The 12,061-nt window shown below is 44.3% G+C and overlaps 1 protein-coding gene across 1 annotated transcript; it reads left to right on the top strand.

Annotated features, from left to right (window-relative positions):
* The first annotated feature begins 2,165 nt into the window (after positions 1–2,165).
* Positions 2,166–9,365, top strand: LOC108149904. Its single transcript, XM_017277807.2, has 2 exons — positions 2,166–4,173; positions 5,745–9,365. Exons 1-2 carry the CDS (start codon positions 2,290–2,292, stop codon positions 9,123–9,125), a joined length of 5,265 nt encoding a protein of 1,754 aa, XP_017133296.1. The 5' UTR covers positions 2,166–2,289; the 3' UTR covers positions 9,126–9,365.
* The last annotated feature ends 2,696 nt before the right edge of the window (positions 9,366–12,061 follow it).

The following is a 12,061-nucleotide window of genomic DNA, read 5'->3' as shown; positions in this document are numbered from 1 at the left end:
TTGTATTCGACTTTTTTCATATTTTAATTACTACTATCATATTTATTTTATTTATTTATACCAAATATTTAAGAATACTAATGCTATAATAGCACAAAGAATGATATGCACCTGTATTTAATATATTTCATACCACATGTCTTTGATTTACCATCATTTTTTGGCAAGACGTAGTTCATATACCCTTGCATCTATTGCAAAAATTAAATATTATTTAAGACATTAAAATTATGATTTACTTGCGTGTATGTTTAAAAGCATTGAAGCTATTATGATTTGCAGCTCAATTTTTGAGTTCCTATGGCAGCTATATGATATCGTTTTCCGATTTTAACAAAATTAAAAGCTTTATTCTGACCTGTCAAATGATTATATAATCAAAAAGAATTTCTAAAAAAATTACAAAATAAAAGTGTTAAATTAAAAAAAAAATTTTATTTATATTTTTATTGTTCCCATGGGAGCTTTATTTTGTAGTCGTCCGATTTTGATTAAATTTAAACCGTAATTCTGAACTATTTAACCATACTATATGTCGAAGAACTAAAAAAAAATTAAAAAACAGCAGAATTATAATTTTTTCATTTATTTTTTAGATTGTTCCTATGGGAGCTATATGCTATAGTTGTCCGATTTTGATGAAATTTAAGCCGTAATTCTAAAATATTTAACCATTACTATATGTCGAAGAACTAAAAAAAAACATAAAAAACAGCAAAGTTATAAATTTTTTCATTTATTATTCCGATTGTTCCTATGAGAGCTATATGCTATAGTCGTCCGATCCGGCTCGATCCGACATATGTACTACCTGCAATAGAAAAACAACTTTTGGAAAAGTTTCATGCAGATAGCTTTAAAACTGAGAGACTAGTTTGCGTAGAAACGGACGGACAGACGGAAATGGCCAGATCGACTCTCCTAGTGATGCTGATCAATAATATATATATGTACTTTATAGGGTCGGAGATGTCTCCTTCACTGCGTTGCAAACTTCTGACTGAAATTATAATACCCTCTGCAAGGGTATAAAAAAGTATGACTTTGCTGTTTTTTTGTTTAGTTCTTCGACATTTAGTAATGTTTAAATATTTCAGAATTACGGTTTAAATTTTTTCAAAATCGGACGACTACAACATAAAGCTCCCATGGAAACAATAAAAATATAAATTTTTTTTTAAATTTACCTATTATTTTTTGTGATTTTTTTTAGAAATTCTATTTGACTAATTAATAACTTGACAGTTCAGAATTACGGTTTTAATTTTAACTTTATCATATAGCTGCTATAGGATCAATCATAACTTTAAGGTTTTCAAGAATATTTAATTGCAAAGGTATATGAACTTTGGATGGCCGATGTTAGCTTCCTTTTTTGTTAGTCACAATTAGATATAATAGTTATGACATAATTTGATAAAACAGTTTTGACATGTAGTCCAGCATGAGAACTCATTTATCAGCATTGACCAATCCAAATTTAATAAACAAAAGATGCAGCCTTAGCATACATTCATCAGGCCACCTTTTCAACCAACCGAAATCTTCTGATCGAAGTCCACATTCGCTGCTAGCGTCGCGGTCACCGATAAAAGTCATAGTTATAAGAATAGTGCAATTGTAAAATCAGTTCAACTTTGGGAATCTAACTATAAAGATTTCACCAATAAAAATCAACTGTATATTAAAAGAAAAATCGTTTTTTATACCCTTGCAGAGGGTATTACAATTTCAGTCAGACATTGACTGTAACGCAGTGAAGGAGACGTTTCCGACCCCATAAAGTTCTTACAATTCGGCACGCTGCCATGAACAACAATTAAAATAGCTGGCTTATGCGGTCCGAATGGGAACATTTTAAAACTGTATACCTTTAGTCGAATGCCTAATTAAATTTCTTCAAGAAAATTAATATCAGTAATAATATACGTTGAAGGTGCGATCGTCTCGTCTTTTTTTACCTCGTTAAGAGGTTTTGTTGTTTAACATTATTGATAGGTAATATAAAATCTACAAACATTTTGGTTGTTTAAAATGCGATTTTCCCTAAGTGTTAGGTTTTAGCCGCGTTGACTGTTGTTTTTGTTTGGTAGGCTTTTAGATTTGATATTGTAAATATTTGATATACTATAAAGGAAAACCAGTAGGACTGAGAAGGTACTGCAGTAGATTTCAGTATACAAAACCCAGTTCAGAAATGGACAGAAAAAAGGGCTTTGCTTTATAAATAATCATAGCACCTGTCTATCCTTAGCTCCCAATATTTTATACAGGCTGCCAAGCTTTGAAATGTCAATGGCAAACACTCAATTGCAAGCTAAGAACTACAGGATGGAGTCCGTGGTGCGGACAATAAAAATGCACGCCAATATCAAAACGAAGATGGACAATGAAACGATATACTCCGGGGCCACCGAAGTTTCCGGGAACGTTGAGCTGCCCCGGCAGACTGCGAAAAGCCCAGGCAAGCGCCAGTGTCCGCCGCGCAAGCACCCGGAAAGGAAGACCAGGGACGAGAGGACCATCGAGAAGTTTCGAAACATCGACTTCTTCGGGCAGCGCGACTCGAACAACATACTGACGGTGCAGAACTTGGAGTTTCCAGACGCCAACATCAAGCGCACCGAGCTCCACCTGCGCAATGAGTGCGGCAAAAGCGTAGTCCGCGGCAGGGGACGCGACTTCGCCAGCTCGAGCAACTCCCACTTCAGGGACGGCGTCGAGACGGTCAAGATCCGCAAGGAGGCGTGCTCCAGCACCACGCCGAAGAACCAGGTCGACATTGGGCCGAGCGGCGAACGGAAGATGTCGTGGGGGAAGATTGTTGAGGCTGAGCCGGACTCGGAGGAGCTGGTGGATTCCATGCACGCGCCCTCCACGCGTCCCCCAAACTTTCAGGGCGAGGAGTGGAGGCGGCCGTGCCCGGCCAGCTTCGTGGCCGGGGCCCCGCGTCCGCGCATTGGCCGGTGTCCGAAGAACTACGAGCAGCTGGCCAAGCTGACGCCGGCCCGCCAGAAGTTCTTCCTGACCCAGGACCCGCGGAAGTCGCACTGCCTCGTCAACCCGGCGGCGCTGCGCCACAAGCCGCTGACCAAGGAGCAGGAGTTCAGTCTGATCAGCAAGCTGGTCAAGCATGGGGACAACCTCTGCGCCAGCACTGGCTCGGAGACCTCGGACACGCACATCTGCGAGGTCATGGACCTGCAGAACCCGCTGAAGCTGGACTTCCACGGCATGGACTACAAGACGACCTACGAGCAGGATGAGGTCGAGCAGCAGAACACGCTGACCTTCTGGCGGGTTCAGCGCTACATGGCGAGACGCAAGGCCAAGAAGAACACCAAGGAGAAGGTGGAGGCCGAGCTGAAAGAGGAGCGCTTAGCGGTGCCGCAGCGGTACAACACGAAGATCAAGGACGTTCCCGAGGAGGAGCTGTCACCGCCGCGGTCGCCGCGCCTCGTGCACCTGTACCGCAGCCCGGACAAGCCGGCCAACAAGCTGAAGATCGAGGAGGAGCGACGTCGACGGGCGGCACGCTACAAGGACATCTATTTGCGCAAAAAGCAGCGCGAGGAGGCGCAGCTGCAGGAGCGCCGCAGGCAGGAGGCGGCCGTCAAGGAGGTCCAGGCGCGCACGGTGGCCGAGGACGACCTGCGTGCCGACGTGGCGGTCATCGACGACGCCATCGAGCGCAGCTTCCGCAAGCACGTTGAGCTCCAGCCCATCATCCGCAAGCGCAAGGTCTTCCCCAAGACCCTCACCGAAACGGAGCGCCTGAAGGCCATCATGCACCGCGAGGACTGCGCAAGGCGCGACAAGGCCCGTGTTACCCAGCAGTTTTTCCTGGAGCGCACCGGCAAACTGAAGCACCTGCCGGACGCGGAGCAGCAGCTGGGCTGCGACCAGAGCATCGAGGGCAGCGTGGGCTCCACGCCCAGTGAGCAGAGCAGCGACGACGAGGACTACCTGCAGGTGGGCAAGATCGGCGACAAGTTCCAGCTGCGGGGCTTCCACTTCAAGCACGGCGACGGCCTGCGCGGCAAGCTGCATCGCCACCAAATCATGCAGGGTCAACGCACGGTGAAGGGGTGCCTCACGCGCGAGGAGTGGCTCAACCAGCTGGTGCCGCACAAGGAGCCCATCAAGCTGGACGTGGAGCGCGGCATCATCAAGGTGGGTCCTATCGAACATATTATTATTATTATTATATACAGGCCTTGTGTGGTGGAGTGGGTCGACTTGCTGGCTCTAAGAAACTAAGCGGGGCATTTTACAGAGCAGGCGTGCTTAAAACTGCCTTATGACGCAAATAAAAACAAGATAGGAAGCTATATTTTTGTATATCCATTTTCATGTGTATTAGTTTTTAACAATGAAGCTTTGTCGATTTTACTCAGAATTTTTCAATTGTTGTTATGGCAGCTTAGTGATATTGTTGTTCGATTTAAATAAAATTAAAACCGTAATTCTAAAATAGTAAGCCATCGCAATATTTCAAAGCATATATAACTTAATTAAAAACAGCGAAGTTATGGGAGTGGCCCCATTATAACCGTAGTTCTAAAAAGTAAAGTTATAATTTTTTTATTTCCTTGCAGAGGGTATTTCAGGTAATTTCAGTCAGAAGTTTGCAACGCAGTGAAGAAGACATCTCCGACCCTATAAAGTATATGTATTCTTGATCAGCATCACTTAATTATAACTTTGGTTTTTTTTAAATTTTTTTTTTAGTTCTTCGAGATATAGTAATGGTTAAATTACGTTTTAAGTTTCTTCAAAATCGGACGATTATAACATAAGGCTCCCATGCGAACAATAAAAAAATTTAAAACAAAATTTAAAAAAAATTAACTTTTTTATTTTCCATGTTTTTTTAGAAATTCATTTTGATTAATTAATAATTTGACAGTTCAGAATAACGCTTTTAATTTTATTAAAATCGGAAAACGATATCATACAGCTGCCTTAAGAACTTTCATAATTTTAGTGTTTTCAAGAATATTTAATTTTGGCAATAGCTGCAAGGGTATATAAACTTCGGCTAGCCGAAGTTTGTTTCCTTTCTTGTTTTCATTTATTTTTCGTTTGTAATTTTAGGAGCTATATGATATAGTTTTTAAACTCAACTTTCCTAATGATACTGATTTATATATACTCTATAATTTATAAAATACACACTTGCGCTATGAAATTTTACTCCCCTTTAATAAACATGACCATTGAAACCGTTTCGAACATGGCATTTTTAGCACCCTTAATTGCTCCCTTATATGGTCTCCTCAGTACGAGCATAATCAAGAATTGATAGAGTCCGTTCAGAAACAATTTCTCCTGTTTGCATTAAGAGGCTTAAGCTGGGAGTCAGGGCGCCGTATGCCCTTTTACAGATACAGGTTGCGCCTTTTGGATCTGCCTACCTTGAAGGACTGTCGGATCTGTTATGGTATAATCTTTTTCCATAAACTCAGTCGACTCTTCTCATCTGCTAACTTCCATCAATTGGAATGTTCCTTGCAGACCAATTCGCCGGTTCCGTCCATTAACTACAATGAACTGTAATTATTGTCGTTTGAGTGCCCCTATGAAGTCCAACTCATGTGAAGTTATTGCATTTCTTTCAATATCAAACTTATGATTTCATTTGTTACCTGTTATCCTTAATCTTTTAAAATACATATTGTTAAATATTGGATCCTAAATTGCTTTAACAAATAAATAAATTATTTAAACTCCGCATATTATAGGTTCTTGACCCGGACGACCCAAACTTGGACCTCTTTCCGCCGGAGCCTCTGCTCTTGAGAAGGCACGAACGTCAAAGCGCCGTCAGGGAATTTATCGATCAGCGCCTCGGTCTGCATTACCACCGCCGGCTACGCAAGAACCTAAAAATCGTAAAGCCTAAGCCGGCATACAACGTGAAGAAGTTCAATCTTATCCGCTACGTTTTCCCCGAGAAAGTGCTTGTTCCCGACGATCGGGTGCCGGTGGAGGAAATGGAGGTTCTGGACGCCACCAAGGTGAACACCACCCTGGAGTACCTCGACCTCAAGCAGCAGCTGGCCAAGTCCAAGCGCCACAAGAAGAAGCTCGCCCGCATGCAGCTGCTCGGCCTGCCCTGTATTGAGAAGCAGCAACTGAGGGCGGCAGATCCCTGTTTGGAGGTCGAGGAGGAGCTGGACGTCGACTGGGTGCCGACCCCAGAGCCTGCCTACAACGAGGGCGAAGGCCAGGAGCGTCAGGGGGGTGGCGGCGAGAGAACTCGAACTGTTCAACTGTTTAAAAACTCTGCCCTTTCTGGCCAGAAGGGTATTAGGCGCGGTCGTTTATCCGCCGGCGAGGAGTCCCAGCCGGCCCGTTGGCGGGGAAATATGCCAGCACCCACAGAGCGGCAAAAGACCCTAACCATTCACCCGAGGAGAAAGCGCGACTACGCCACCGAGCGCGTTCCATCGGCGATTTTCAACGAGGTGCTGCAGAACTCCGCACTGCCGCTCCTGGAGCAGCCGGAACCAGAGAAGCTGCGCCTCGCCAATGTGAGAACCAAAAAGCGCCCGTATACGGAAATATTCGAGGCCAGACACCACCACGACCATTGGGCCCCGACCCAAGTAAAGAACGTCCACGTTCAGTACCAGCCAAAGACCGTGCAGCCGGAGGTTACAAAGGTGACGAAGAAGGTCCGGGAGCCGGTGGTGAAGTTTGAGAGGGCCAACCCGCCCAGCAGCAAGTACGTGGACAAGGACCTGACCATGCCCAGCTATGACTTCGAGAAGGTGATCGCCGATCACCTGGCCGCCACGCGCACGGACAACAAGGAGGCTGCCGGCGAAGTGGTGCCCGACCTGTGCCAGCCATACGACTTCGTCTTCCACTCGCGGGATCCCGAGGAGCTGGCCAAGCTGGACTTTCCTGGCCGGAAACAGTACCTGGAACTGCTGCGTGAGACCCGCGAAGCCATTTACGAGACCAAGGACATCGAACCTGGCGAGGAGCACCTCTTGGTGGACCGCCGCGCAGTTGTGGCGGAACTCGAGGAGGATCTCAGGAGCATTGAGAACTGCCTGAGCTCGTTGAGCAGCTCCGCCTGCACTGACCTCTCGAACGACAGCGGCAGCTACTTGGTGATCGAGGACAGGACCAAGCTACCCCTGGACTACATCCGGAAGCCGCTGGTGCCCTTCGAGGAGATGCGGCGTGCTCGGTTCCACGCCGCGGTGATTGACGTGAACGCCGAGGACGAGGACCCCTACCGCATGCTGCCCTTCTCGGGCCAGCACAAGGAGCAGGCCAATATGCTGGGGCCCAAGGACACGTTCTTCACCTTCAGCACTCGGCTGCGGAACAGCCTTCGCCTGCGACTGGAGGTGGAGGTGCCGGACGTCCGCAAGACGCTGCTTGGACCCGGAAACCAGAAGTACTTCGGAGCAGTGATCACCGACCTCGACGAGAACTACATTGAGGAGCTGAAGAGCCGCGCCACAATCAAGTCCTTCAAGTTCAAGACCAGCATCCAGTTGCTCAAGGACGCCATGCGGCTGAAGTACGAGTCGCTGCTGATCCAGGGGCAAATGGTGCGCACCAAGATCTACGACCGCATGAACGAGCGCCACTGGGTGGACATGAAGAACACCAAGAACTTATACGAGGCACTCTTCGCCAAGTGGAAGAAGAAGGAGTACAACGCGGCTATGACGATGGTGTACCAGGTGAAGTCGTACTACGAGACCACCGACAAGCTGAAGCAGGAGTACCGCAACCTGGAGCGCGAGCTGATGATGCTCAACATGGACATTGTGTTCATCGAAGGCCACTGGATCCGCTGCATCATGCTGCAGAACTTCCACTACTTGATGGGCGACCAGGAATGGCGGGCGGAGCACGACTGGATACACCTGGTCCCCAAGGGCGGCAGCCGAGGCAGTGCAGAGGGCGAGGCTGATGAGGAGCCCAGTGTGCAAGCGACGGAGATCGGGGACGAGGAGGACATGGAACTGGAGCCCTACGACGTGTCGATCGCGAAGCGAGCAATCGTCAACATTCGGGTGCGTGACAAGGACGATGCCTGGGCCATTCGCTCCTTCTACTACGACGTTTACATGCAGAGGGTCCACCCAATTCTGCAGGTCTTCCCCGACGCAGAGTCCTTCTTGCAGGGCCTCGAAAGCCTGAAGACCAAGACCTTTATGCTGCTGCTGGAAATGCACCTCACGCTGTCCATTCACACTGAACTGCAGGGTCGACTGGAGACCTTTGTCGACTGGTGCACCAAGGACCTCAAAGAGAAGCAGGAGTATGTTGCCCGCAAGTCTGCCAAAAAATTCTTCATGGAGGACCGCGCCATGGAGATGGAGCAGAGGGTCCACCAGTACCTGGGCCGGCCCATCGAGGAGACGATTGCGGACGAGGACTTTAACAAGCACCGTGCCGTGTTGGCCGAGGTGTGGCGCCGCGTGGTCCCGGACTCGGTTCGCGGCACCAGCGACGTTCTGCCCAGCACTGCCGACATGGTGGCCGCCATCAGTGACGTAGTTATGGAGATTCTGTCGAAGTTCGAGCACTTGGACATTGAGAAGGTGCGGTCCGTGGAAGCCACGCTGCGGAAAAGACGCCGCTACAGGGAAAAGCTCTCACATCAGGCTTTCCAGGTGGAGCGACGCATCGACATTGAGATGAAGAAGGTGCGGCGCAACCTGGAGCCACCCTACAAGAAGCCAAAGCGAGAGGGACGTCTGCCGAGGCTCTACCTTAAGAAGAGGGTCATTCCGGAGGAAAAGGAGGTGCTGGTGATATCGGAGAACACTAAGAACTTTGTGCGCGCCTTTAGGGAGGATGGCTACACTGGCGACCAGATCACCCACACCTCGCTGCTGACTGTCGACAACATGCAGGAGCAAATCGTGCCGTTTTACTTTGACCACTTCCTGAAAATCAATGGCTACACGCCCAATTACAACTTTAGAACCAATGTAGACTTGCGGGACGGTCCCGAGTTTAACCGCTTAAAGGTGCGCGAAGTCTTACCTGATGTCCTGGCCAGGCTGGAGACCTTGGAGATGATGCACAAGAAGACCATGGAAGAAAACATCCAGAGAAACCCTAAGATGTATGAGAATGTCATCTAGTGAGGTTAGACCTCGATCGCTTTTGCTCAAGACTTTGTTTCCGTTTCCGTTTGAACAAAGCCCTGGTTTTAATATACTAAAATTTCAAATTTAAGGTCTACTCAAACTAGGTTTAACCCTTGGTGCTGTAGCTAATGTCAAAAGTAACAATGTACTGTTTACTTATATACAAAAAATGTTAATACTTTAACGCAGAGCTACAGCAATCAAAATAAAAATTAAAGAAATAGTAACTCAAAATTTCAAAGCGTGTTTTTAAAATAAAGTGCTTAGACATAAAAGTGATACAAGTCGACTAAACTTTTTTTTTTTAGTGGGTCACTCAAAGTTGTTACCTTTTTTTTTCCCAAATCTGATGCAGCTGACGTTTTTATTTTTCGTCCCAAGCTAACTGAGAACCGTATACTCCTTTCATTAGATCTTAGCTTTTTTTCTATTTGTTTGGCCAGACAACAGCTGCTCCGGTAATTTGAATTGTCTGAATTGCCTGGCGATTTACTTCATTGCTACTTGCACAGCCCTCATACTCTCCTCGCGATGCATTTTGTTGTTTTACTGCATACAAAATTCACTGCTTTTGTGCTCTATTTGCACATAAATCCCACAAGTTTCTGGGTGGAAGCTAGAAACTAAAGTTCATACCTCCTTAGGGGTAAAAAGCAAACTTAAAATTATTAGTTTATTCTGAAATTCCTTTTCCAACCATCACACCCACACTTTATTTAGCTATTTTTGAACACTTGTTAACAAAGTTTAAGCAAAGGAAAATTAAAGTCTGCAACAAATTCATTAGTTGTCCTTAGGCAGCCGTATAAAATTTCCATTAGCAACTAGTATACCATTAAAAAGTGAAAAAAAATCAAGAAAAGAGAAGAAGGCACGCAATTCTTAACACCATATTTTTAAGGAGCTCAAAAAGCACAGCGGCTGAGTGAACAGAGAAAAATCAAAACCTAAACAGAATAAAAGAAAAGAAAGCTTTGAGAAATATTTGTTTGGGTGGTGGAATGGCTGGCTGCGCTGAAAGTCCCAATACTAACAGATTGCAGGGTGGGGAGTAAAGTAAGCTCAGCGAAATAAATAAGCATCACGAATTAAATACCTTTTAGCAATTAATCTTCTTAGCTAATGGACGTTTTCAGCGCAGACTGCGACGACATCGGGTGGCGCACTGAGTTGGGGAGGATTACATTAGGCTTATGACAGGCTGACCAGTCAATAGAACTCCGATTGAATTGCTACTTTATCTGATGGCCGTCTAATTTCATTCACTTCAATAAACGCTCTGAGCCCGCTATTGATGCAAGCTGAATCCTGAATAACCTCCAACCATCCGTCCTTCCACTTGCCTTCTATGCACTCTGCACTGTTAAGATTGCTTTTTGGCCATTGAACTTGCCTCGTAACTTCTTCACTCAGTGCTCTTTTTAGTTGAAGCCGTCAGTAAGTTTTAACACCACATTTGATTTGCTTTTTTTTAGAAACATCTAATGATGCTATTTCTGTACGGTACCAATTTTTGAAGTGTAATTTACTTTTTCACCTTCACCTTTAAATACCCTTGCAGAGGGTATTATAATTTCAGACAGAAGTTTGCAACGCAGTGAAGGAGACATTTCCGACCCTATAAAATACATATATTCTTTATTCTTTGATAAGCATCCCTAGGAGAGTCGAAAATATAGGCTTTTCATAAAAGAATGACCTAAATCTTACGTTATTGGCGACCTATAAATTTGAGAAAACTCCCAGTCCGAATTTCGGTCAAAGATTTGATGTACAAATTTACCAGTTTTTATGACCTTAGACCGATTTTCAGGACATATACCTATGTCCTAAAACTAACATAAATAACTAAAATAACGCAGTGAAGGAGACGTTTCCGACCCTATAAAGTATATATATTCTTGATCAGCATCTTTAGTAGAGTCGATCTAGCCATGTCCGTCTGTCCGTCCGTCCGTTTATATGCAAACTAGTCTCTCAGTTTTAAATCTATCTGCATGAAACTTTCCCAAAAGATGTCTTTCTATTGCAGGTAATATATAAGTCGGAACGAGCCGGATCGGACGACTATAGCATATAGCTCCCATATGAACAATCGGAAAAATAAATGAAAAAAAATTATAACTTTTATGTTTTTTAATTTTTTGTTTAGTTCTTCGACATATAGCAATGTTTAATTATTTCAGAATTATGGTGAAAATTTTATCAAAATCGGACGTCTATAGCATATAGCTCCCATAGAAATAATAAAAATATATAAAATAACTATCTAATAATTGAGATGCAAATCATCATAGTTTCAATGTTTTTCAGCATATACTCAAGTAAATCATAATTTAAATGTTTTCAAAAGTATTTAATTCATGCAATAGCTGCAAGGGTATATGAACTTCGGCTTGCCGAAGTTTGCTTTCTTTCTTGTTATTACTTGTTATTGTTCTTTTATTGTTTTCTTTTTTTTTAAATAATAAAATAAGAAAGTATTTAATTATAAGACTGTGAATGTTAACTAGAGGGTCTTCGATACGCACACGCTTTCCAAAAAGTTGTTTGGGAACTATTTCCTTGAGGAGTTCCCCCCTTAAATAATAAGATGGACACTCTTATCAATTCCATGTTCTGCTGTAAATATTATAATTAATTGGTAATAAGTTTTGAGTATTCATTGTAATCGTACCTTTAAAACGACCTTTAGGCTTCTCGCACTTCCATTCTCTCAAAATATTTTTTATTTCTACAATTAAATAAAAATCTTTTACTTATTTCCACGAACTTATCTTACTGCCATCAAGAAAATTTCTGCCTTTTAATAAACTATTTTCTTAAAATTTAGAAACCAGCAGTGCACATGTCAGCTCAGTAAAAATAAAAATCTGTTCTGTTTCCTGAAAAAAATTAGTTCATAGTAGGGGATTTGAACCCGGGTCCAA

The sequence above is a fragment of the Drosophila elegans genome, unplaced genomic scaffold (genome assembly GCF_018152505.1).
Source record: "Drosophila elegans isolate 14027-0461.03 unplaced genomic scaffold, ASM1815250v1 contig_397, whole genome shotgun sequence".
Taxonomy (NCBI): Eukaryota; Metazoa; Arthropoda; class Insecta; order Diptera; family Drosophilidae; genus Drosophila; species Drosophila elegans.
Note: the sequence above shows the minus strand (reverse complement) of the source record. Positions and strands in the feature narration are given on the sequence as shown.